Source organism: Oxyura jamaicensis, chromosome 2, assembly GCF_011077185.1.
Source record: "Oxyura jamaicensis isolate SHBP4307 breed ruddy duck chromosome 2, BPBGC_Ojam_1.0, whole genome shotgun sequence".
NCBI lineage: Eukaryota > Metazoa > Chordata > Aves > Anseriformes > Anatidae > Oxyura > Oxyura jamaicensis.
This window is the reverse complement of record NC_048894.1, coordinates 36,860,837-36,883,979: the sequence shown is the minus strand read 5'-3', so window position 1 is coordinate 36,883,979 and position 23,143 is coordinate 36,860,837. Positions and strand designations below refer to the sequence as shown.

General features: G+C 34.8%; 1 protein-coding gene across 4 annotated transcripts in view; it reads left to right on the top strand.

Moving 5' to 3' along the window:
• ANKRD28 (ankyrin repeat domain 28) overlaps positions 1–23,143 on the top strand; it is a 117,865-nt gene that overhangs the window by 92,063 nt on the left and 2,659 nt on the right. For 3 of the 4 annotated variants that reach the window (XM_035317660.1, XM_035317661.1, XM_035317659.1), the window contains exons 12-27: positions 494–557; positions 1,843–1,911; positions 3,474–3,614; positions 9,412–9,523; positions 10,202–10,228; positions 10,578–10,652; positions 11,940–12,141; positions 13,667–13,754; positions 14,166–14,283; positions 14,913–15,132; positions 16,393–16,480; positions 16,577–16,660; positions 17,157–17,302; positions 17,485–17,567; positions 17,705–17,787; positions 20,086–20,177. In XM_035317660.1, the coding sequence (XP_035173551.1) occupies positions 494–557; positions 1,843–1,911; positions 3,474–3,614; positions 9,412–9,523; positions 10,202–10,228; positions 10,578–10,652; positions 11,940–12,141; positions 13,667–13,754; positions 14,166–14,283; positions 14,913–15,132; positions 16,393–16,480; positions 16,577–16,660; positions 17,157–17,302; positions 17,485–17,567; positions 17,705–17,787; positions 20,086–20,177 (1,692 nt within the window). Of the gene's footprint in view, positions 1–493; positions 558–1,842; positions 1,912–3,473; positions 3,615–9,411; positions 9,524–10,201; positions 10,229–10,577; positions 10,653–11,939; positions 12,142–13,666; positions 13,755–14,165; positions 14,284–14,912; positions 15,133–16,392; positions 16,481–16,576; positions 16,661–17,156; positions 17,303–17,484; positions 17,568–17,704; positions 17,801–20,085; positions 20,178–23,143 lie in introns of all 4 variants that reach the window. The other variant, XM_035317662.1, reaches the window with a different exon arrangement.

Genomic DNA, 23,143 nt, shown 5'->3' with positions numbered 1-23,143 from the left:
CAGAATCCTCCTTTGGAAGAGGGGAGAAGGGATTGTCCTGAACATACTATAATTTGGCTGAGACGCACAGTTTATATGAATAGACTTTACCTTTCCTACTACAGATACAGCTTTTTATTCAGATACCTATCTTACCAACAAAGGTAAGGTTAACCAATCAGACTATTAATTAGTTTTTAGTTCCTTATTTAATAATGCATTAAGGGCAGTCTTTCTAGCAGGAATGTCAGAGCAAAGTAAGATAAGAGAGTATAGCTTCTTGCCTCAGCACTGCTAATTGTGTTTTCCCTTAGCCTTTTCAGTTAAAAATGAATATATTTTTCAAAATACTACAAATAGCAAGGATTTGTTTCAAATAAATTATATTTATGTTCACTGCTTTATGCAAATAGCTGTTAGATTTGCTTTGCAAGCATTTCTCTTAAGGGTAGATGAGAATAGTTTTGTGAAAGCTTCTAGTACATAATGGGTTTTACAAATATTTGATTGGTAGGTTTTGACATAGACACACCAGATGACTTTGGCAGAACTTGTCTTCACGCAGCTGCAGCTGGAGGGTATGTAAAAAGCATTCATGCTTTTATTTTTGGTGTCCTTTTTTTCAATTGCTGATTATTCATGTTCTTTTATTATTATTATTATTTTTTCCTCTCTGTGTTTCTCCTACGCTCTCCCCTTGGAATTATGTAAACATGAAAATAATTCCAAGATGGATTCTATCTACAAGCAGCAAAAATAAATAAATTAAATATTCAGCTCTATAAGTAATTACTGGAGTACAGTGTCCAGGTATCATCAGCTTTACCTTAGGTTTGTGCTTGGGGATGAACTGGATTTTATTTTAATTTCCCATGGGTGATGATACAGTTTCAAAGATGTCGTTCCCTGCTGTATCACTGTAGGACATGAGGTAGAGATCAGCAACTTTGGTAAATAAATGTTTACCCTATCCATAAACAAAAGCTCAATCAAGCTAAATTATAAACCGTAATTAAATTCCAGAGTTTAGGTCGATGAAGTGGTCAGAACAACTTGTTCATCACTTGAGTTGTGATCTATATTGATTATTGTTATTGTATTGTAGGTTATCTATAGCAGCTACTCAAAATTGCCTGGAAGAATTGGGTAATAAATCTCATGATACACTTTGTGGGACACAAGAACTCCATGATAATGATATTTTCATTTTTCTGTTTCAATGTTATTTAAATAATACTGCTAAGTAATCATTCTAAGTCAAGAGATATTTGATAGGTACATTCTTGTTACAAATGATTTAAGGTTAAAGTGCTATCTTTTCATATAAAAACACATGATTTGTGACTCATTCCCTCATTCATTTCCAACTTAGAAAAGTTATTATGATTTTGTTTAAGCAAGCAGTATTGTACATATGGTATGATGATCATATTGTATTCAAAATGAATTGCACTTAAAATATTTACATTGCAACTTATATTTGGCCTTAAAATATATACATTAAAAATTTGCTTCTGTGCTGCAATCTTGGTAGCAAAAATGATGTGCTGTGCAGGTGTATTCTTTTTTAAAGAATTGAGACTTCTGTTAAGTTAGGTTAATGTTCATGCGCTTTATGCATGCCATTTGGTATCAGTTCAGTGTCTATATGTGGACTTGAAATAATTAGTGTTCTTTCCTGGTTTGGTTCTGCAGTTGTGAAATGTATATGACGTATAAGAAGTCATATAAAAAATGTTAATATAGTTCAGTTGTAAGAAAAATACCATATAAGGTGTATTTTTAGCAGTTCTGATATTTGTAAAGGCCAATATTAAGGACCCATAATCTGCAATGACAAGCAATATTGCGTTAATTTAACAGGAATTTGGAGTGCCTAAATCTTCTGCTAAATACTGGTGCAGACTTCAACAAAAAGGACAGATTTGGGAGGTAAGAGATTCTAGATTTGTATATTCTAAACGGTTGCTAAAGTATTACAAAAGTAGCATATCATTATATGGGCCAGTCTGTGCATTCCAGTTTCTATATTTTTAAGAAATGAAGTCCACTATAAACTGTGCTGCAGCATGTGTTACTAAAAGTTGTGGCTGTATCTTCTTTATTGTCCTTTTTTTTTTTTTTAAATAGGTGCTTAGCCTTGTTTTTAAAGGCTGTGTTACATACTCAACTGCAATTTTTATGAGCCTTTTCTGCTTACAGCTCGGCTCGAATGCATTTAGGTTTCTCACATCCAAGGATATTAGCGATGTTTTCCAAATAATGAATTAGTCAAATCTATAAATCTCTTGCTGTTTCTGAGTTGTGTGGGTTGTTTGTTTGTTTGTTTTAGTGGAAAAAATACATTTTATCATAACTGCTTCACATTTTCCCTTTCATTATATCCGTCAGTTTCTGTTCCTTTCCTTGTTTGTGCTCAGAACTCTTTTGGAATGACATTAATTTCTATTTTTAGTATAGTATTATTTAAGTTCAGATGGCACCATCAGCACTTGGGCAAAATCTCACATCATATCCTGGAAAATATAATTCACTCCTGTGAATGGCAGGAGTAGGGCATGAAGGGAACGTTATGGCTGTAAAGTTGTATTTTGCTTTAAATTCTTCCATTCTTTCCTGAGAAAGGATCTGTTGCAACTTTTCTCATTGAAAGTTTTGTTAATAGTTAGTTTTAACTTATGTGTTATGCAAAACAATTATTTTGGGGGAGGAAAATGATAAAAATAGTTAAAAAATTAGAAAAAAAATAGAAGTAATTTTAAGGGAGAGGTAGAACACTTCAAAGTGTCTGTCTCCTCAAAACTGAGTCATTTATAGTAACAATCCGTCTTTAAAAATAGAAAATTGAATTCTGTACCATTGTGGTGCTTTTGAAATTTTGTCTAAATTTGTTTATTTTGAGAATTGAAGTTTAATTTATAAATTTCCTCTGAGATTATTCAGCAATATTATGATCTTCCATGGTTTTGTTAACAAGAAAACGACGTCTATTTTTAAAAGTTTTCCTTAACAATACCTCCGGTATGTTACTGTAGTTTAAAAAATAATGCATGTCTGTATTGGACAAAATTCTGATCTTTTTTGCAGAACACATCTACTCACTAACTGTTGTGTTTTGACCTTGTTTAGTTGCTGTGCACTTCTTGGATTTGTCCGTATTATTTCATGTTGCTTGAAACTACCGATATGCCTAAAACCAATGTCTAATGTAAACTATTTTCCTCTATATGTTTACACAAGAAAATTCATGTGAAGCTTCTCTTAAGACAGAGTTATGTATATGTACTGGCTGACAGATACATCACCTAGATAGCGTTCTGCATTATTAAATGGCCCTATAAAATAATTTATAATATTTATGCATTCTTCACCACAAATACTTGCTGAAAAGGGAAAGGAGTATTTAAGTTTCATTTTATTTTGCATTTTCTGTCTCTCTAGTATTATTTTGTTGTTATTTACCATTGTACTTTTTATTTAAATGTGTACTAAAGAACTCCACTCCATTATGCTGCTGCCAATTGTAATTACCAGTGCCTGTTTGCCCTTGTGGGATCTGGAGCTAGTGTGAATGACCTTGATGAGAGGGGTTGTACACCTCTGCACTATGCAGCTGCATCAGACACAGACGGAAAGTAAGTGCAATGCTTTGTGCTACAGATGGTATCCTTAGAAATGTCTGAGCTGTGAATTTTGTGTACGTTTTGCCTTTGATTTTGCTGAATGCATGTTTTATGTTTTTAAAGACTAAAATTGGCAGTGGCTTCTTCATTGTGTGTAAAATATTTTTTTTAAAAAAAATGAACTAGATTGTAAATAGTAAGATGTATTGTAACTTTTTGGTTATGTCCTGTAATGCAGGTGCTCTAATTGTGAACAGAGTTTTTAATACCCCTGCTGTGTAGTGGTTGAGTAAAAATCATCTGCGAGGTTATTGTGCAGCTTTCTGATGGTCATAAGCATTAGGATAATGTTAATTTAAGATCAAATTTTGACTGATGATGGTGTGTTTTTAGGAGGGTTCTTAATGTTGCCCTAAAGTCTGTGCAGTCAGTCAGAAACACGCTGTAAAACTAGTGTGTGAGTTACAGTAGGCCTAGATAGAGATGGACTAGACTTATGTAAATATAAGACTGTTCTATCCATTGGGATTTAATTAAACTATTCACGTTTGGCATTACAACTCTCTCATTAGTGTAAATGTTTGTGAAGTAATTATGCTTTTATTTATCAAATGCATCCAGAAATCTTAAAAAATCCATAAATGCCTTTTGCGTGTGTTACTTTTGTAACTAATGGTTGTGTTTTAACATAGTTCTTAATTGTTTCAGTGCATACATTCAAGGCTTATGCAAATAGCACAAAATTGATGAGGTTAGCTAAACTGCAGACGTTGTATGTGTCGAGCAGACTTTAGAAAGGTACCTCCTGCACGTGTACATGCTCACAAGGGTCAGAACAGGCTGGTGTGCAGCAGCACATTTCAAATGGGTACAGTGACACCTTCAGTGGAAAAGAGTGCTTTTTAGTGCCATATCATTGTGTTTTAGTACAGCACTTTTAAAAAGGTGGGGTAGCCATCAGAATGAGGTGGCATGTAACTTGCAGATGGCGTTCTGAAGGATAAATAAAGAATATTTCCATTTAACTACTGTTTAAAATAAGCGTAGAGACAAATTTAAAAACAAAATTGATTTTTTTTACAAGTATGTTCAATTCCTACTGGAATTTGTTGAAACAGTACTTACTACTCTAACTACCCTCTTACAATTTGAGCTAGGATTAATTTTAGTTTCACAGTTGCTGAGAAAAACTCCAAACTATTATGGTTTTTCAGATGGCATCATTTTGCCATCTGCCTTATAAAAGGGACAAGCATGAATGATGATGGCAATATAGCAGATCTTTAGAAGATAACTCAAAGAATTGTCTCTAGCAGCCTCACAATGTTACTGTTCTGATGAACAGCTGGCTCTCTGCAAGACAGACTGCAAAGCAGAATGGCCCGAGGAGAAGCTTTTTATGTTGATGCAGCAAGATGATTAGTAACAGCTGGAAAACCAGGACTACTCAGCTCATATTCAAAACAGGAAAGAAGCTAAAAATGATTACTAAGTTGGAGCATAAAGCCTGGGAAAAAATGTCAGGAAATGATCTATATAGAAATTCCAAGGGTATTTATGTGTGTTTTTATGGTCTTTGTTCAGATATCTTTACAGGCTGATTTTAGGGACGATTTTGTTTTCTGTTGAAAATTACTTTCCTGTTTGTTCCCATTTGCAAATACGTCTTCGGCATCCTTTAACAAATGCTTCAGATCTAGAAAATACACTCGTACGCCTTATTTTGACAATATTAGAGAGGGAAAGATGATCACAAACTAAAATAAACTAAGCAGCATGTTAGGGGAGAAAACATGTCATCTGTCTATATTAGAATTATTTAACAGAGAATACACTGCTAAATAAATGGGAAATAAATTACTTATTTGGGCTGTCAGAAATTTTGATTGATCTCCTTTTCAAGAGGCCTTCTGAGGACAGTTAAGTATTCAAATTATACAAAATTAATCTCCTTGCTGGATGAGAAGAAAGAGTAAAATAAGAGTAAAACAAGAAGAAAGAGTAAATATATAAAAATATTCATCTGTTTTGTGTTGTTAAGAATGCTGCTGGAGAACTTTCAGAAGACTGCTTTCTGTAGAGTACTCAGTGGATTAAGTTTTCTGTGAACACACAAGTGTAGAAAGTACACAAATATAGAAATCTAGATAGGTAAAGTCAGTGACCTTCTATGTATTTTTGAGCCATGAATGTTAATATAGAATCACTTATTAAAATGAACAAAGTTAGATTGGCCAAAGAAAATGTCGGGATGGTAATTCTGATGTGATGGACCAAACTGCCTTTGGATTTTCAGAAATGTAATCCAGTTTGAATTTAAATTAAAAAACAAAACAAAACAAGTTAGGTGGTTAAAAGCATAGCTTCCTGTAAAGCATAGCTTTGTGTTACGATATGTTGAACTTATAGTAAAGTTACTTATATCTTGTGTAAAAAGTTATTTTTTAAAACCGGAGAATTTATACCGTTTTCTCTATCTGCTTAAGTACTTTCCTCCTGTATGCTGGACACAAAATGATAAAAGTGAGAGCACACCTTGGCTTCACTCCTCTTCTCAACTTTGTAGAGAGACAGAGTACTATGTAATTAGAGACTTCTGTTATTGATAGTTAGCTTTTTTTTTCAGCTTTTTACCCCTTCCATTTTCACCTGGATTTTTGCTTTTAGCCTTTGACTTGATTTTCACCGAAGATTTCAGCTTTCAGAAAAGAAGGGTGGTTTCCTAGCCATGTGCCTTCAGTGAGGACTTTTTAAATTCACAGACAGCGTTTCTTTTGGAAGCAATGGTTGTCACTGTCTAGTGTAATGAGAATGCTCCCCTACTTTTCCAAGGTGACAGTAGAAGACCGTCAGCAAATAGGATGAAAAAGCAAATGTCAGGTCTCCACTTCAACAAACTGATGTTGTTGCATGTGAGGTTATTGGTCCATGGACCCGTTACAGTTGTCTTACATTGAAATGAATTTCCATGTCATCACAGCCACTACTGGGTCTCGTTCTGATGATGATCTTGTGCTTGCACTGTTCCGTCTGTTGACTCCAGGCCCTTCCTTGAAAGGTTTAGAAAGATTCAATCTTTCCTTTAGAAAGATTTCTGATATTTCAGGGTCATGCTGTTGTCCCTCAGGAGATGACTCCTCTGGTTGAATTTCTGCCTGTAGTTCTCCAAGGTTTGAATGATCAAGTTTCCTCTTTTAAGAATAGATCAGAGGTCATATTAGGATTCCTGCTTCTCAAGTCTAAAACTGCTATATTCTACTGCATGTTTTTCACAACAGCACTGCATAGCCATATCACACAACTACATTTTTTTTTTTTTTTTTTGGCCTTTCTCTCAATTTCCTTTGAGATAACTGGGAACTAAAAATATCATAGTGTCCAGCTGACCCCTTTGTAACTACTGGTAATGGTAATCTGTGAAACCTGTAGATAAACTGTGCTAATGAAGAAATATTCCAACCTGGATTTGACAAGAGTATTTTTTTCGGCTTCACATCCATTTTATTGAACTGATAAAAGAAGTATTTCATAACGCCAAAAAAGGAGAAAGGATGATGACCTGCTGTACACTTCCGAAAACCAAATGGTTTCACCAGCAAGTTCAAATTCATCATAGTGACTTGCTATAAACATCTCTGCATTCCAAGGGCATGTCTTCATGCTTGACCTACAGAATCCATCTTTCCAACTATCGTACAAAGTACGTGTTGTGTACAAAGTAGCTTCACTTAAAGGTGTTCCTCAGCTATTATCAAGGCAATGTTCTCCTGACCAGGTTCACCACAGCACCAACAGTCCTAACCCAAATGTTTTAACAAACCATTTTAGGAAGACTGGAATGTCACTCTCCCTGTCTGGACTTCTGGCTGATGAAGGGGCTGTACAGAGGTTGGGTCTCTTCAGACTTTCACTTCACAGATTATATTCAGTTCTCATTCAGTCTCTGGAAGCCATTCTATTGCAAGATAAGTTCCAAGTTGTAAGAGATATCATTGCATTTATATTTACGATTGCCCCTTCAGTGATGTCTTCTGTTTCAGTCGCAAAGCAGCATATAGCTTCGTTGTAGACTACTTCACAACACTTACAAATCTCACTCCACTTTGGATACATGGAACGTATGCTGCTTGGTGGTCCTCTTCTGAATAGTTAGCTGGTCCTTTCAGTGGCAACATGATCTATCAATTTCATTCTTCTTTTTGCTGTGTTGTAACAGGTGATCTTCACAGGCAGAGATCACTTGTGGAAATCATGGATATCTCAGGGCAAAAGGGCCTGCAGTTTCTTACTAGTGTTCTGGAGCTCAGAGCTGTGTAGAATAAGTGCAGAGCTTTCTGGTCTTCTCTTTACTATGCCCAGATCTCAACAGAAACTCTAATCACAATGTGCAACATCACTAAATGGCACTTCATATATTCTCTCTTTCACTGCTGGAAGCAAATGATCTAGTCTTTCAGTGTACCAGCAGGTGGCTTTAATCAATTCAGCTTTGCTGGACGCAAACTGGGAGATCAAGTCCAGTGATCTGAAGTCCAGCTGCTTCTTGTGAAGTACCAGACAGTCTGTTCTCGCATTAAGTGGTGTCAGGAATTTGACTCGTTCTTGGTTCTGTTATAAAGTTGAGAAGTGTGTGCCTCTACCCAGATCCTGAAGGTCCTGCTTAAAGTAGGACATGAGGAGACTTTTACAGTCCTAAATGTTTGAGCAAACAGACAAATTTAGTATGAGAATCATCTTCATCTGTCAATAAGAAGACTAATCTCTCTTTCTTTCCTACTCTGTTAATTCCGAGTTTTCAGAGGCTCTGTAGAATCTTGATCTCGCTTTGTTGCACACCTCACCACATGGATGTTTGGATGCCCTCATTATCTTCTCATGAGCAAGTTCCCAAATAACCTCACGTTACTCTAGGACTGTTTTTTTTTCTCACTGGTCTCTATCTTATCCAGAAGCTCTTGAAGCTGAGATTGGATGTGTACTGTAGTCTGGTTTAAGCCAACTTGCTTCCTCATTCTCTTCCTTCAGAGTTCTCATTCTTGTTTTTAAGCTCTGACAAATGTTGATTAAAGGGTGGACAACATTAAATTATGAATGGCCAGGGTTATTGGTTGGAATCATTTAGTGTGCGTGTGTGGAGTCTCTCTTAAAAACGGAAAAATAGTAATCGTTCTTTAAGAGAGGGAGCTGACATGAATACCCCGTTTTTCATCCTCCTGGCTTGAGTGTCTGTAGTTGAAATGGGTGATCATGTTCTGCCTTACAACATCATGTAACAAGAGTAAGGAATGGTTAGGATGTGAGTATGTCAACAACTAAGTGTGTTTACTATATATAAGTATATAGATATAAATCAATAAATTAGTGTCTACTAGTGGAATACAGTCTGTGATTCTATTGGACTGTATATCCTGAAGAACTCATCTGTTTTTTCTCTTCCTTCTGTGTTAAGTACAGAAAAACATGCTGATATAGTGTGGAAAATACAGAAATACTAATCATTTTTATTAACAAAGGTGTCTGCAATCTTATTAGCTAGGAGGAAAATAGCCATGGAATATTAGTTTTAGCCAAGTCGGCTGATGTAGAGGATTCAGGATGAACACAGAGAAGGATTCTTTCAGATTTTGGAAGCGTTGTGATTGACCTTAACACTTGGTGTACTCAGGTGTTCTTTAGTCAATATTGTGTATTAAATCAGTGTTTTTGTTTGCTGTATTCTATTTTCCAATTTAATTGGAACGATTTATCGCTTACTGTAAACTTGAAATTCAACATTTAGATATATGCTTGCATATTTCAATTTAAATAGGTGCCTGGAATACTTGCTAAGAAATGATGCCAATCCAGGGATCCGAGACAAACAAGGATACAATGCAGTTCACTACTCTGCTGCTTATGGTCATCGCTTATGTCTTGAATTGGTAAGAAAACATATCACAGATGAAAGCTGAAACAGCTGTTCTTACAGAGCATGATGCAAAGGCCAGGGCATTCCTCTTTCTTCATTCTTCACCTCTTAGCTTAGGTTGATAGTATTTTTCATCCCTTGTGATAATAAATATTTAAGCACTTGTTACTCTTAAAATAGAGGCAAGGTGAGGAGCTAAGATGGTAGATACCAGCTTAAAAAGATAATAAATTCTGAGATGAAGAGGTAACACTGAGGATATGGGATATTAGTTTTGCTTTGTTTTAAATTTAGGATACACCACTGTTTTTTTTCTTGATGGCTGAAGTAGAATAACCACAGGAATCCCATTGAGGAATGTTAAGAAATTTCAAAAATGTCATCTGAAGGAGCAAATAAAAATGTTGGGAAAAGATGTAAAGTAAGAGTGTCTTATAAAATAGTTCATATAATGCTGAGTTCTTACAGTAATTAAAGGCCATACAATAGAATTTTAGATAATAATAAGGCCTCAGGGTAGTTTTTGATGGATCCCTTTGCTTTTGTATGGGATCAAATAACATAACGTGTATGTTATTTGATATGAATTGGTTTTATATTTTCTGTGTTGTACAACTTAATATTTTAATACAAATTGTACTTTCCTCTTCAAGTGTATTAAAATATGACTTCTGAATGTTTTTCATTTCAGATTGCGAGTGAAACGCCCCTAGATGTTGTAAGTGTATATGATTTCTCACTGTTAAAATACAATACAGAAAAAGGGAGCGTGTCATTTTAAAAATATTGGTGCTTATTTTTAGACTTACTCAACCATTTCTTCAATACCTAGGTGTATTACTTAATTTCAATTGCAATTTAGATTAAATTGCAGTAGTTGCAACTCAAACTCTTTAAAAGATCAAAACTGATACAGGATTCCTAAAGAAACTGTAGTTCTATATTTTTCTTTCTAATGATACTTTTTATTTTTCAATATGTGTATACTGGAAATAGTAGCACTTATTGCTGAATGTTTGTAAAGGGGAGGGATATTTTTTTCACTCACTCAAACTTTCTCTGTTAAGCTAATGGAAACATCAGGAACTGACATGCTGAATGATTCAGACAACAGAGCACCTATAAGCCCACTGCATTTAGCTGTAAGTATTTCATTCTTCAGTGATGATAGCTTATCTAATTGCAGACAGCATAATTTTGATTTGTTCTTGATTTTTTTTGTTGTTGTTCTTAAATAACCCAATAATAATAAATTAATGTTCTTAAATAACCCAATAATAATAAATTAAACCTGAAAAATAAATATGTAATATTCCTAAATGATCTATACAGGGTGATTTTTGCATTTCACTTGAAACTTGCTACAAGGAACAGCCTTCATTTGGAATCTTATAATTAAGATTTATGTTATAAGTTATATTAAACTTTTCGAAAACTTCTTCTATAAGTAATGATGTTGTGTTTTTTTTTTTTTTTTTTTTTTTTACCATTGTTTATTATTAAGGATGTTTGTCTATAGTACTTTAAGGAAACTTGCAAAAATAGTAGAAACTGGTGAAACTGTCTATAGAAATGTGGATTGAAGAACAGAGTAATCAGCTCAATATGTAGCTTTAATCTTTTCACTGGACTTCCAGCAATGGAAAACCCTCAGTGTACCTTCTGAAAATAGCCCAAGTCTCATGCAGTACATATATTGCTATATATATGACAAAGGGAAAAGTAATCTAATACTGGTAAATTAAAGGAGTCTATTGCTGGAAATGAGTTTTGTTTGGGGACAGAGGTTACATATCCCTGAGTAGAAACGCAAAGTTGATTCTGGCAATTATAAAACCATAGCTGCAGATATTTATTTTCATTACTAACGTTGATGCTCGGTCTTGACACATACCAGCAGAGTATTGTCTATGTTTTGGTTTGATTTTGATTCTTATATATCTATTCTGATCTCTTAATGTTTTGTTTGCTAATTCCCTTCTGTTTTTACCAGTTATGGTTACTGTAGCTATTTGTATTGCATTTTTTTCTTCAAAAAATTAGACTTTTTCTTTTTTAATATTTTGTTTAAAAAATAGTAGGAATTAGTTATGTTTGCATGTGCTTGTCTCTTGCAATAATGTAACTAGCATAAACAATGAAACCTGCAGTATTCAAAATACTGGTGGCTGTACAAATAGGAGACAGACAATTTTCTGAAAGTACTTTGTTGCTGATTGAAAGCATGAAATGAAAAAACACCACCTTCCTGCTGAAATTATTTTTGAAAGTAGTTGTTACTATTTTGTAACTACTTACATGCTGTATCAGGAGCTCTTCTACACGTTAAAACAAAAATACTACCTTCACAGTTTCATTTATGTAATCCTGGTAAGAAGGGGGGAAAATGAAGGACAGGAAACCTAACGAGTTTTTTTTTATTCTCTTAGGCCTACCATGGCCACCACCAAGCTCTGGAAGTGCTGGTACAGTCACTACTGGACCTTGATGTGAGGAATAACAATGGAAGGACACCACTGGACCTTGCTGCCTTCAAGGGACACGTGGAATGTGTAGATGTGCTCATTAATCAAGGAGCATCAATCTTGGTGAAAGATTATGTTGTAAAGAGAACCCCAATACATGCTGCAGGTATGTGCTAACTGATAAACTCTAAAATTTGGGCTTTTGAAATGGATCATCTTCATATTTAGAAGTCTTTATTTTTTAATGTTCTAAGAAATAGTGTTTAGGAATGGATGATGACTTTTTTAAGTTACAGTTAAGTTAAGGTATATAGACTTAGGTTAAGACTTACAGACCTATGTGGTTAATTTAAGGTATAGATTTAACCCTGTTATTAACCCCATAAATCATTCCAATTTGAGTAATGCTGTTCCATGCTACTTTCTAAACAGGTACATGCAATGGTTTAGATTGGAAGGGACATCTAAAGATTTAGTTCCAACCCATGGCATTGTCCTAGTCCATTCAACTAGCAAGGCTAGTTGTACTGACAGGTGTCAAAGATGTGTTCTTGTTTCTCTCCTCATCTTTCGCACAGCCCAAATTTAGATACATGAACTGTGTTGCCTGTCTTGGCAGTAAAATGCTTCTAAAAATGACAGGAGTCTTGGAGAATTCTATCAGTTTGCAAAGAGACATGAAAACTGTGCTTTGTTTTTTCCATGTTTTTAAATCACTCCTTGCTGCATGTTTTCAAATAACAGCAATCCTTTGCAGTATTTTCTCACTGCCTTTCCTAGAAATCATCTATAAATTTACTTTCTCAGCATCTGGCATTCATGCTTTATTCTCATTTTTTCCTGTCTTTGAAAATAGGCTTACTTAGATTGACATTATAGTTATGATGTTACAGAAATGCCGCAGTAAAAAGAGCATTATGTTCAAAGCATCATTATTCTAACTGCTTCATTTGTTCAGCTCTGAGCACAAGCTATTTGACTTAGCTCCTCCTAACTTCTGTTACCATTTCTGTCAGCTGGAGAGTCATGAATTGTCACCGTTCTTACGTGGACTGAATAGAGCAGCTATGTGCCAGAGATACTTTCCCTTCCAACAAGCATTCATTCGTCTTTCACGAGTTGCATTTAAATGTGATTTCTCATTTGCTTCGTTTCTTTTCTTCTTCCTTTCTTTTTTTTTAACTACTTGGTTAATCCTTCTGCACACTGTTTTGTTCCCTTTCTTTCTAAATGTGATTTCAGTTATCATTTCATAACTATGCACACACTACGCTTGCTAACAAAGCCCACGTATGATTGGCTAGGTATGTGTTTTCTTGTTTTAAGGTACATGTAAAAGTTGTGCTAATGATTATATTTGATTACTGCTTCTTGTGGACATTGCATAAGTATATACACATGGTTAAATGTGTGCAATCTCATTTATATATGAAAAACAAATGCCTGCTAGGAATAGACAGTTGGAATTGATTCTTTGTAATACTGTATAACCTAGAAATAATAAGGATGATTGCTAAAATCATTTTTGAGTGTTCATATTTTTTGTTTTTAATTTAAGTTAAAATAATGATAAAGCTGTACGCTGTGTTCTCAAGTTATTGGGCGTCAGTATGAGCACCTTACTGGTCTATTTGAGTATTGCCATACTCAAAGGCAATTAATGTTAAACTCATTTTAATGATGTTTTACAGCTACAAACGGTCACTCAGAATGTTTGCGACTATTGATAGGAAATGCAGAGCCACAGAATGCAGTGGACATTCAAGATGGAAATGGACAGTAAGTTTAAAAGATACATTCTATTCCTCACAAGTTACTGCATTTTATGACATGCAGTAAACTAAACAGTATTTTACATTAGTGATTTTTCATGTGTTACTTTCAAAGGAGATGATATATGAGCTAGGACAAATGAGAGTGCATATTTTCCTGTACACATTTTTTGCAGTGAAAAATAGCCTGTTCAGTCTTATTCTAGTAACTTAAGCAGGAATTCTGAATTAGTGGAAATTAATTTATTTTCTTGAATCTAGTGGCATTCTTGGAGTGAAGGTAGTGCTAGAGAAGCTTATTGATGGTCTAAATTTTACAGGTGTTCTTCAGAAGGATAGAAGCTGTTATATATATTTCAGCCAGCCCTTGTCTGTTAAATTTCCATGTAGATTTCACTTCATTTCACTCTCTGTGTAGGACTCCTCTGATGTTGTCAGTTCTCAATGGGCACACCGACTGCGTTTATTCACTCCTTAACAAAGGAGCAAACGTAGATGCCAAAGACAAGTGGGGAAGGACTGCGTTGCACAGAGGGGTAAGAGAATATACCTTTTCTGTCCTTTCCAGTATTATACGTAGTAATTTCAAATACAGATTTAGTTTGTAGTGTTAGTGAATTTCTCATTATTTTCATCATGCCAATTTTAGCTTTCAGTTGTCTTTTTAGTTGGTTTCAAGGCTAGCTTTTGCTTGTTTGCCACATACTCTCAAAATTCTGTTGGGTTTCCCAAGTAATCTTACTATATATATTTAATCTTGCTATAAATTGTTGACTGGTATCAAAGTACCATTTTGTCATGGGGTAGGGGTTGTATTAATGGGAGGAAGCAAATCAGAAAATGATGATGTATGCTATAGGCCAAATAGATTTGTTTTTTAAATTTGTGCCATATATGATCACTGAATGAGCCCTGAAGATTTGTAGTTTATTCAGTATCATTCCAAGAAATCATCCTGTCGTGAATATAATAATACATTGCCATTTTTCCAACAGAATGGCTGTTTCAAGAAATAAAAATAATAACTACACTTATTTTATTATTACTTAAAGAAATTAAGACATTGCCTGTAGTTTGCTGTAGTTATGCACCTTGGCTCTCTCTCCATGTGAATATTTGCAAACATACTATTTCATCTCTTCCTCTCTCTCTCTCTCTCTCCCAGGCAGTTACTGGGCACGAGGAATGTGTGGAAGCATTGCTTCAACATGGTGCTAAGTCCTTATTACGAGACTGTAGGGGGCGAACCCCTATACACTTGTCAGCTGCATGTGGACATATAGGTGTTCTGGGAGCTCTCTTGCAGTCAGCTACATCTGTGGATGCAGTGCCTGCAATAGCAGACAATCACGGCTATACATCGCTGCACTGGGCCTGTTATAATGGTAAACATGAAAGCAGTGTTCTTTGGTTTAGAAGCATCTTGGGGGGAACTGACTTGGCATTTTTACTGTTTTATTAGTTCCAGAGCAGCGTAATCACCACATAGTTATAACTTCCTCTTTAATGAATTAAGCGTTGACAGTGTTTTCACTTCAAATCTTATATGGAATATGATGTTAAATGTCAAAATTCTCACAAAATTAATAAAAGGAGCCAAAAGTTTGAGTGATAAGTTATGGAACAAAACAATGCTGTTGGGTACACTGGTGTACCTGTGACAGGGCTTGGAAATCATTTCATTAATAAAGATTTGTAATCTACTAACTTTGCTAACTTTTATTCATGGAGGCGCCGGTCATTTAAGGACAACTTTAATGTTGGCTAATACATTTGTATATATTTTATTGTATTCTGCAGTTAGTCATGCAGTTAGTCATATTAACTGTAATTAATGAAGACAAGTGACAGAAGGAAGTTGTATATACAAATAGTTCTGAAATCCTTATGTAGAAAGCATCTTTTTAACTTAACTAAGCAAAGTTAAATTGTAATCAAAGTGGTGTCAGGAAGTACCCAGGTGGTTTTTGCTTTTGTTTTATATATATTGCAATGTAACCTGTTCTGTCGTTCATTGTATTATCTTCCTGAAAGAAAGGTATTCATCAATTATAGAATTATGAAGTTTACATTTAACTCTAACGGCTTCATCCATTTTCAAGAGTGACCGCAGTGTCTGAATAAAACAGAACTGAAATATTACTGGTTTACAGAATGAAAATTTTTACAGAACTTGTGAAAATGCAAATCTTCAGATGGTGCTGATTGGTGAACTAATCTTCACTGCATATATGCAGCAAAGATCGAACAAATGTTTATAATTTTTAGCTACCTGTGTACTGGTATACTGTAGAAAAAAAAATCCTCATATGGTAGAGGCACTTTCATTTATACTTAGTGATGAATGTCAGAAGAGTTTGATAGGTGAAGATGTAAAGAACTAAACTGAATGTTCTGTGTGTTCTTCAGACAGCATGAGATCCCTTTAAATTTCACAAAGTTTATGACGTTAAATATCACTTTGATTTTCTGGATTCTAAAAATGTCCTAGTTTCTAAGCAAATGCCTATCAAATATATAGCCTGTGTGTCTTTAAAACTTTCAAATAAATCATTGCTTAATCTAATTTAGATAAATGCTTATGTTCTAATCCATAAATAGATATTTTCCATTTTTTATAATGCCTAACTTTACATTTTCTTTAGGTCATGACAGTTGTGTAGAGCTCCTCCTGGAACAGGAAGTTTTCCAGAAAATGGAGGGAAATTCTTTCAGTCCGTTGCATTGTGCTGTGTAAGGAAGAGCAAAATTATTCTTTATAGATTTCATCATAGTATTTAACCAAAGATTTATCATTCTGTAAATAACAGTCTGTTTAATTTTTTATAGGATAAACGACAATGAAGGTGCTGCAGAAATGTTAATTGATACACTAGGTGCTGGTATTGTAAATTCAACAGATTCAAAAGGAAGGTAAGTAAGTATGCATCTGTGTAATGAAAGAATGTACATAATGGTTGCATCAACTGCTAAATTATATCATTATTTTGTTTTTAATGGCTCTTAATTATTCCTTCCCCCTCTTTTTATTCTTTGATGATTTTTTATTCTGTGCTAGAAATTTTAGAATGATTTTCTTAAATCTTGTTCTGATTCAGTAAACTTGAATTAGCTTTTTATTGTGTAGACAAGTTCAGGCACGTTTAAAATTGCATCACTTTGTGGGTAGTATTTTATGTGTATTTTTTTCTCAATCAAGTTATACCTGTATTATAAATTACCCAGATAATAAAGTGCTATGTATGAAACTTGAAGGTGATTATCTAAAAGCACCAGCCACAACTCCAGCAGTACTGATAGTAAATGATCAACTGCCCTGTCTTTTGTACCTGCATGATCACAGTCAGTATTTCTCTTTGTATGAATTAGAAAGCCAAGCTGAACATGACCATATTTTGATTTATTGCAGGACTCCTCTTCATGCAGCAGCTTTTACAGATCATGTCGAGTGTCTACAGCTTCTGCTCAGTCACAACGCTCAAGTAAATGCTGTAGATGCTTCTGGGAAAACACCTTTAATGATGGCTGCAGAAAATGGGCAGACAAATACAGTTGGTAAAGGGAAATTTGTATGCATTTCAGCTAAGTTTGTTAGTCTTACTGCAGATAAAGTTGCCTAGTAGTTATGTTATTGTGGTTATATTTTGTCAAAATAACACTTTCATTTTGCACAAATGTAAGTTCTTAAAACTTTGCAGAATGTGCTTTTAGTTAATACAAATCTTTATTTCCCCCAGAGGTGCTGGTTAGCAGTGCTAAGGCTGATCTGACTTTGCAAGACAGTTCTAAGAACACAGCACTCCATTTGGCTTGCAGCAAGGTGCGTGCATAGTCTCACTTCATCAACACTGAGCTTTGTGTTATCAAGCATTGTTTGCAGATAATAACTTTGAAAAGGCATTCAAAGCTATTTTTGAAGAGTATTTGTTATATGACAAATGTTTGTTCTGTATTAAGGGTCATGAAACTAGTGCCTTGTTAATACTGGAGAAGATTACGGATAGAAACCTCATCAATGCCACCAATGCAGCCTTGCAAACGTATGTATCAGCAGTGAGTGTTTTTTCAGATTAGTTTTTGGTGTGTTTCTGCTAAAACCAGTAACTTGCTCATGAAGTAGAGTAGTTTTCATTTTTTTTCCAAATTGGTTTAATTTTGATTGAATTGCTTAATGCAAAGAGTTGAACCAACTTGAATTGAAAAGGTGTTTCATTCAAATTTAAAGTTCAAATTTTAGCTGTGTAAAAATGATAATAACTAACTCTTAGAGTATTGTGATTCAGGGAATCCTGTGTGGGCTTACTGCAATCCACTGACTTACCTGTAAACCAGTATTGTTGTTTTACAAATGATCTAATTTTTCAATTAAAATTAACTTGAGTTAAACTTACTGGAGTCACATTAAGATTTGCTCTTCAAAGCTAGCTATTAAAAAAAAAACAACTAGCTGAAGTATGCTTTTATTCTTCTGCATGCTTCTATGCATGCAGAAAACATCTCTTGTTACTGAGATGGAAGACTTTATTTTCTATTCAATATTACAGAGAATGTAGTATTCTCAATGCTTTCTTAAGATCTACGATCAAGTAGAATTAAGCCTATTTAGTCCAATTATAGAGAAAGCTTAAAAATGTATAAGTATGTCATACTGTGTAATATATTTCAGGATGGGCTATTAAAATGTCTTGTCTGCATTTTTTTTTTTCCTTTTTTAAGACTGTATCTGTATTATAGGCAGTATTTGATACCTGATATGTAGCTGAGTTATGCCCATGAATCGTTAGACTGCTTTCATAATACTAGCATATAGGCCATTTAGGAAAGAAAATTTCTGGAACTTTTAAGTAACTAGAGTATTTTTCTGGCCTTGCATCCCCTCTGCAATCTGTCATGTTCAAACCCCTACGGTTTCACCAACTATTCAGAGATCTGCTTGAACGTAAGGAGTTAAGATAGTAAGACTTTCCTTCCTGTGCTCTTGCTGCTCACCATGGTGCACCTCAGGCAGTGGAAATATCCAGAAAGCAGGAAGGGGATTGATTGCCCCGTTTCTGGCTTGAACAGGAATATCTAGAGAGAAGGAAAAGCAAAAATGAGATGGGAACACAAGTGGGAAAGTATACTACCACAGGCTCATCTAATTCCACCCACGTGCCTTGGCTCATATAGTCCGATCAGCAGATGTTGTGGGGAAAAATAGGTACATATTTGCACCTCCATATAATGTTTATGTAAATTTCAGGATTTTAATAGTTGTTTAAAATGTTACTGGTTTAGCAAATGTTTTTCAGTACCTAAACTGACTTTGGTCTAAACAGCATTCATTATAAACAGTGTCCTTCCTACTTGGTGGCACGATGAGCATTGCAATTGCTGGCTCTATATGAAAATCTTTTTTTACATTTTTCATTGTATCAGTGGTGTGCAGTAGTTCTTGAATTTCAATACTTTAACATAAGCACAATAGATACAGCTTCTCCTGTTTGTGTATTCTGCGTTTCTGTTCTCAAAGTGAGACAATTGTTTCCGAATCAAAATACATTTCAGTTAATTCAAACAATTTTAAGAACCTCAAAACAAATGAAGAGCAATATAAAGCAGAGTGGAAGTAAGCTGATTATTCTGTTTCCTGCTGAGTGTTGGCAGGATCTATTTAAGCCAGGGGAAATCAATTCTGAAAAACTGTTGTATTTGAGGAAGGTGTAATTAGAATAGTTGAGGGAAAGCTATGATTTCCTTGATAGATCAAGTCACCACAAAACAGTTATGGTTAATAGTCTGAGGTTTTGAAAAGTAGTTTGTTTTTCTTCTTGCTTCATGCATTATAAATTTTTCATCTCTAGTCACAGTGGAATATAGTGGTTTCTAAAAGGCAGATTGATTAAATGCTGCTGCATCTCTGAAAAGCATTTGTATGCAATAAAATGTGACTACCATGCTGCTGTTTGTATTCGAATGATTATTGCTAGTGACATACAGTACCTCTCAGATGAGACACTCACTGTTAAACAGTGAAGGATTTATTAATAGTATATTTTTTTCTAACTTTTTAATGTGATAAAGTGCATAAATAAGCACGTCATTTCTAGCAGCTACTTCCCCACAGTGTGTTTCCATAAAAAGAGAATAGAAGTGCACAGTTACTATTTTATAGTTTATTTGCAGTGAGAAAAGAGATTTGCAGTCTTTTTTCTGATCCTGGTTATTGTATATGCTGTATTTGGACAATGTGTCAATAACATACAAATACTTTGATAATCATGTAACTAGATGCAAGCTACCTGTGTTAGTTATTATCTTGTTCTAAGGTTTATGTACCAGTTTGCTTGCCTCCACAGACCTCTGCATGTTGCTGCTCGAAACGGACTAACGGTTGTAGTTCAAGAACTTTTAGGAAAGGGAGCGAGTGTACTTGCTGTAGATGAAAATGGTAAGAATAAAGTTAACTTTGCTTCCCCACAGGGAACTATGGTTTTAAACTCAGCTCGCTGAAAAGCAACAACCACTTGGAAATTTCATATAATACTTGCAGTAGGTTCCCCCGTACAAAAAGTGGTGTGTTGGTGATGGATCATTTTAGAAAAGCTGTAGAAGTGTAAGGAGAACGAAAGCTTTCAGAACAATACAGGTCATGGTATAGAAAGGTTTGGTTTGATACTGTATATGCTATAAATACACTTGCTCTGGTGTACTGGAAACAGAAAAGCATAATACTCAAAGTAAAATAAAACTTTCAGCTGTTAAGCTGGATTGAATTGCCATCCATTTTGTCAGGTGTTAGTACTGGTGGTAGTTTTTAAAGGCAAGTATGAATTACAGGTCTCGGTAACTGGGTCTCAAGTTACTGGCTCATTAGAGTGTTTTGTTACATAGGAGTAAGAAAAAGTAACCGCTTTATCACAGAGAATAAATTCTGTAACTTATAAGGACAAAAGAAAATGAGATCTACTGACTTCTCATTTGAATATTTTCACGTAGGGAATCTGTGGTCCTCCAAAACTGTGCTGTTAAGAGATACTCCTGTTCTTATGCTATGCTCCAAAATGCCTTTAGAACGAAAGCAGTAGCTGTTTTTGTGTGTGTGTGTGTGTTTTATTTTTTTGTTGTTTGTTTGTTTGTTTGTTTTGTCTGTTTTCCTCCCAGAAAGGATGTGTCTGATTAATAGTTCTGATTAGATTTCCCTTTTGGAAATATTTTCCTTTCCTGATGTCTACTGTGATTTTCCTTTTACAGTGTTTCTCAAATTACGCTGCTTGTAGTGATTTAAAGATCATTTCTCCCCTAAAATAGGTGTACAGGGGTAACTGCTAAATGAAACTCCCAAAAGTGAAAAGATGGGAAAACACTGTTACTGGTTTTTGCTTCTCATCACAAGTGTGCTAATTGGAGACATGATTTGTATTTTTTTTTGTGGGCTTTTCATGTGTAGCCAGTCAGTCCAAGGATAGAGCAGACCTTTGGCATAACAGAGAAAAAAGTTGTTTGCAAAGAAGTCCCGTTTCTCTGGCAGCTTGGGAATCCAACTGTAACGTGTTAAACTTCTTTTTAATTCTGCTAATACTTTAAATTTTAAAACAACTGTGAGTGCTACCTACTCTAGTTCCCCTCTGTGGTTCCTAGCATTTCTTTCTAGTAGCGCTTTGTTTATAAAATCTTAAGACCCCCTTAAGGATATTGCTAATGAATTCTTTGTCTCCCAGGTGAATGTGCCAGCTCAAAGTTCAGTGTACACAAAGTGATGAATACTTCAAGCTGTGAGAGAGCAAGGGAGATATTTCTGGGATTTATCAATTTACCTATTTTACCTGTCACTGTACATTTTTATTAATTCTTAGAAGTGTTAGTATGTCAGCACTTTGCTAAACCTGTTGCAAAGGTTTTCTCATTTTCCATAGTATATTTTTCACATTAAATGGAAAAGCTGGCAGTAGCAATAGCCACGCTCTACTTGGGTCTACTTCTCTTGGATTTTCACATCTACTGCTAGAGTGTGTTTCTAAAGCAAAAAGAAAAAAAATAGTTGCGTTATTTATTTTTATTTATTTGATACTAATAAAGCACAAATATAGACAAACTTAGGGTGCTTTTTAATTATTATTATTAGAAAGGCTTGAAAGAGTATGATTCCTTCTTTTTTGAGGGCAGGAGGATGAAAGCTACCTGCTTAGCAAGACTGAAGAAACAGGCACTGGCATGTTATGCATCAGTACTGATATTCTCTAACATAGCTCAGATAAAAGTAGTGATCTGCCACACAAGCTTAACGTTTCAGATAGAACTAGATAAAATTGGAGGTAAAGTTTCAGTTATTTTCCATGGCAGTGTGTCTTGATATATAGAATATGTATCGAGCAGAGTCTTAGCTTGGCATGGTGATCCCCCTTTATCTTTGAGATTGACCCTTTCTACAAAGGCTGCATTGAGGTGTGGTGTTGTTTTTGTTGTTGCTTATTTCTTCTCGTTGTTTTTTGTTCTTTTCAGTTTACAAGTGAAATTTATCTATCTTTACAAGTGTATTTATCTATTTGTGTGAAACTACTTAATAGCCCTCTGCTGTTGTATCTGAGCTACAGAAAATTACTTGACTGAAAAAAAATGAGCTTTTAAAAAGGAAAAAACAGCTTTACTCCAATTCTCTGCATTGTAAAAGCTCTATATTTTAAATCATACCATTTGTTACAGAGCATCTCTTGATGTGGTGAGAACACTTTGGAAAGGTTTAAGAACAAATGTCTTTGGAAAAAATGTCATCTTCCTGGTTCCCAAAAGATTTCTTGCAACTGAAACAACAAATTATCTGTGCAGTATGCTTCCGAGACGTAGTCATGCTGAGGGTTCATTCTTATTTCTGTACCAGTTCTCACTGAAGTATTCCAGTTCTTTACCCATGGTTCCAAGATTGTCTTGATTAAAGTTTGCTATCAACCGCATCTGAAAAAAAGATACTAAATTTTACAATATTTATGCAAGTTTACCTGTCTTGAAAGAAATTCCTACCATTTTCTTTCATGGTACCAGCCAAAGTTTTATTTTTGGTCACTTAGTCAACTTCTCAAGTTTTTCTTTTTTGTTTTGGTTTGGGTTTTTTTTTGCACTACTTAACTTATAGGCTAGCTAAATTTCCTGGGACTCTTTGTGTCTTATTAGTGTGCATTAGTCTTATTAGGCCTTCGGTGTGTCATATTAGTGTGCACCACGACAGTGGAAGGCGACATTCTCTAACTCCAGAGACTGGCAAAATGAGGAGGGTTATGGCATTTTCTGGATTCATCATTACTGTACTCATTGGCCTATCAGTGCTTTAAAAATAAAAAGCTGGAAAAGAGAAAAATGTGGCTAGTTCTTTCCAAGAAAGAAAAGAACTAGCTCTGGGGGGGACCTTTTAACAGCCTTACA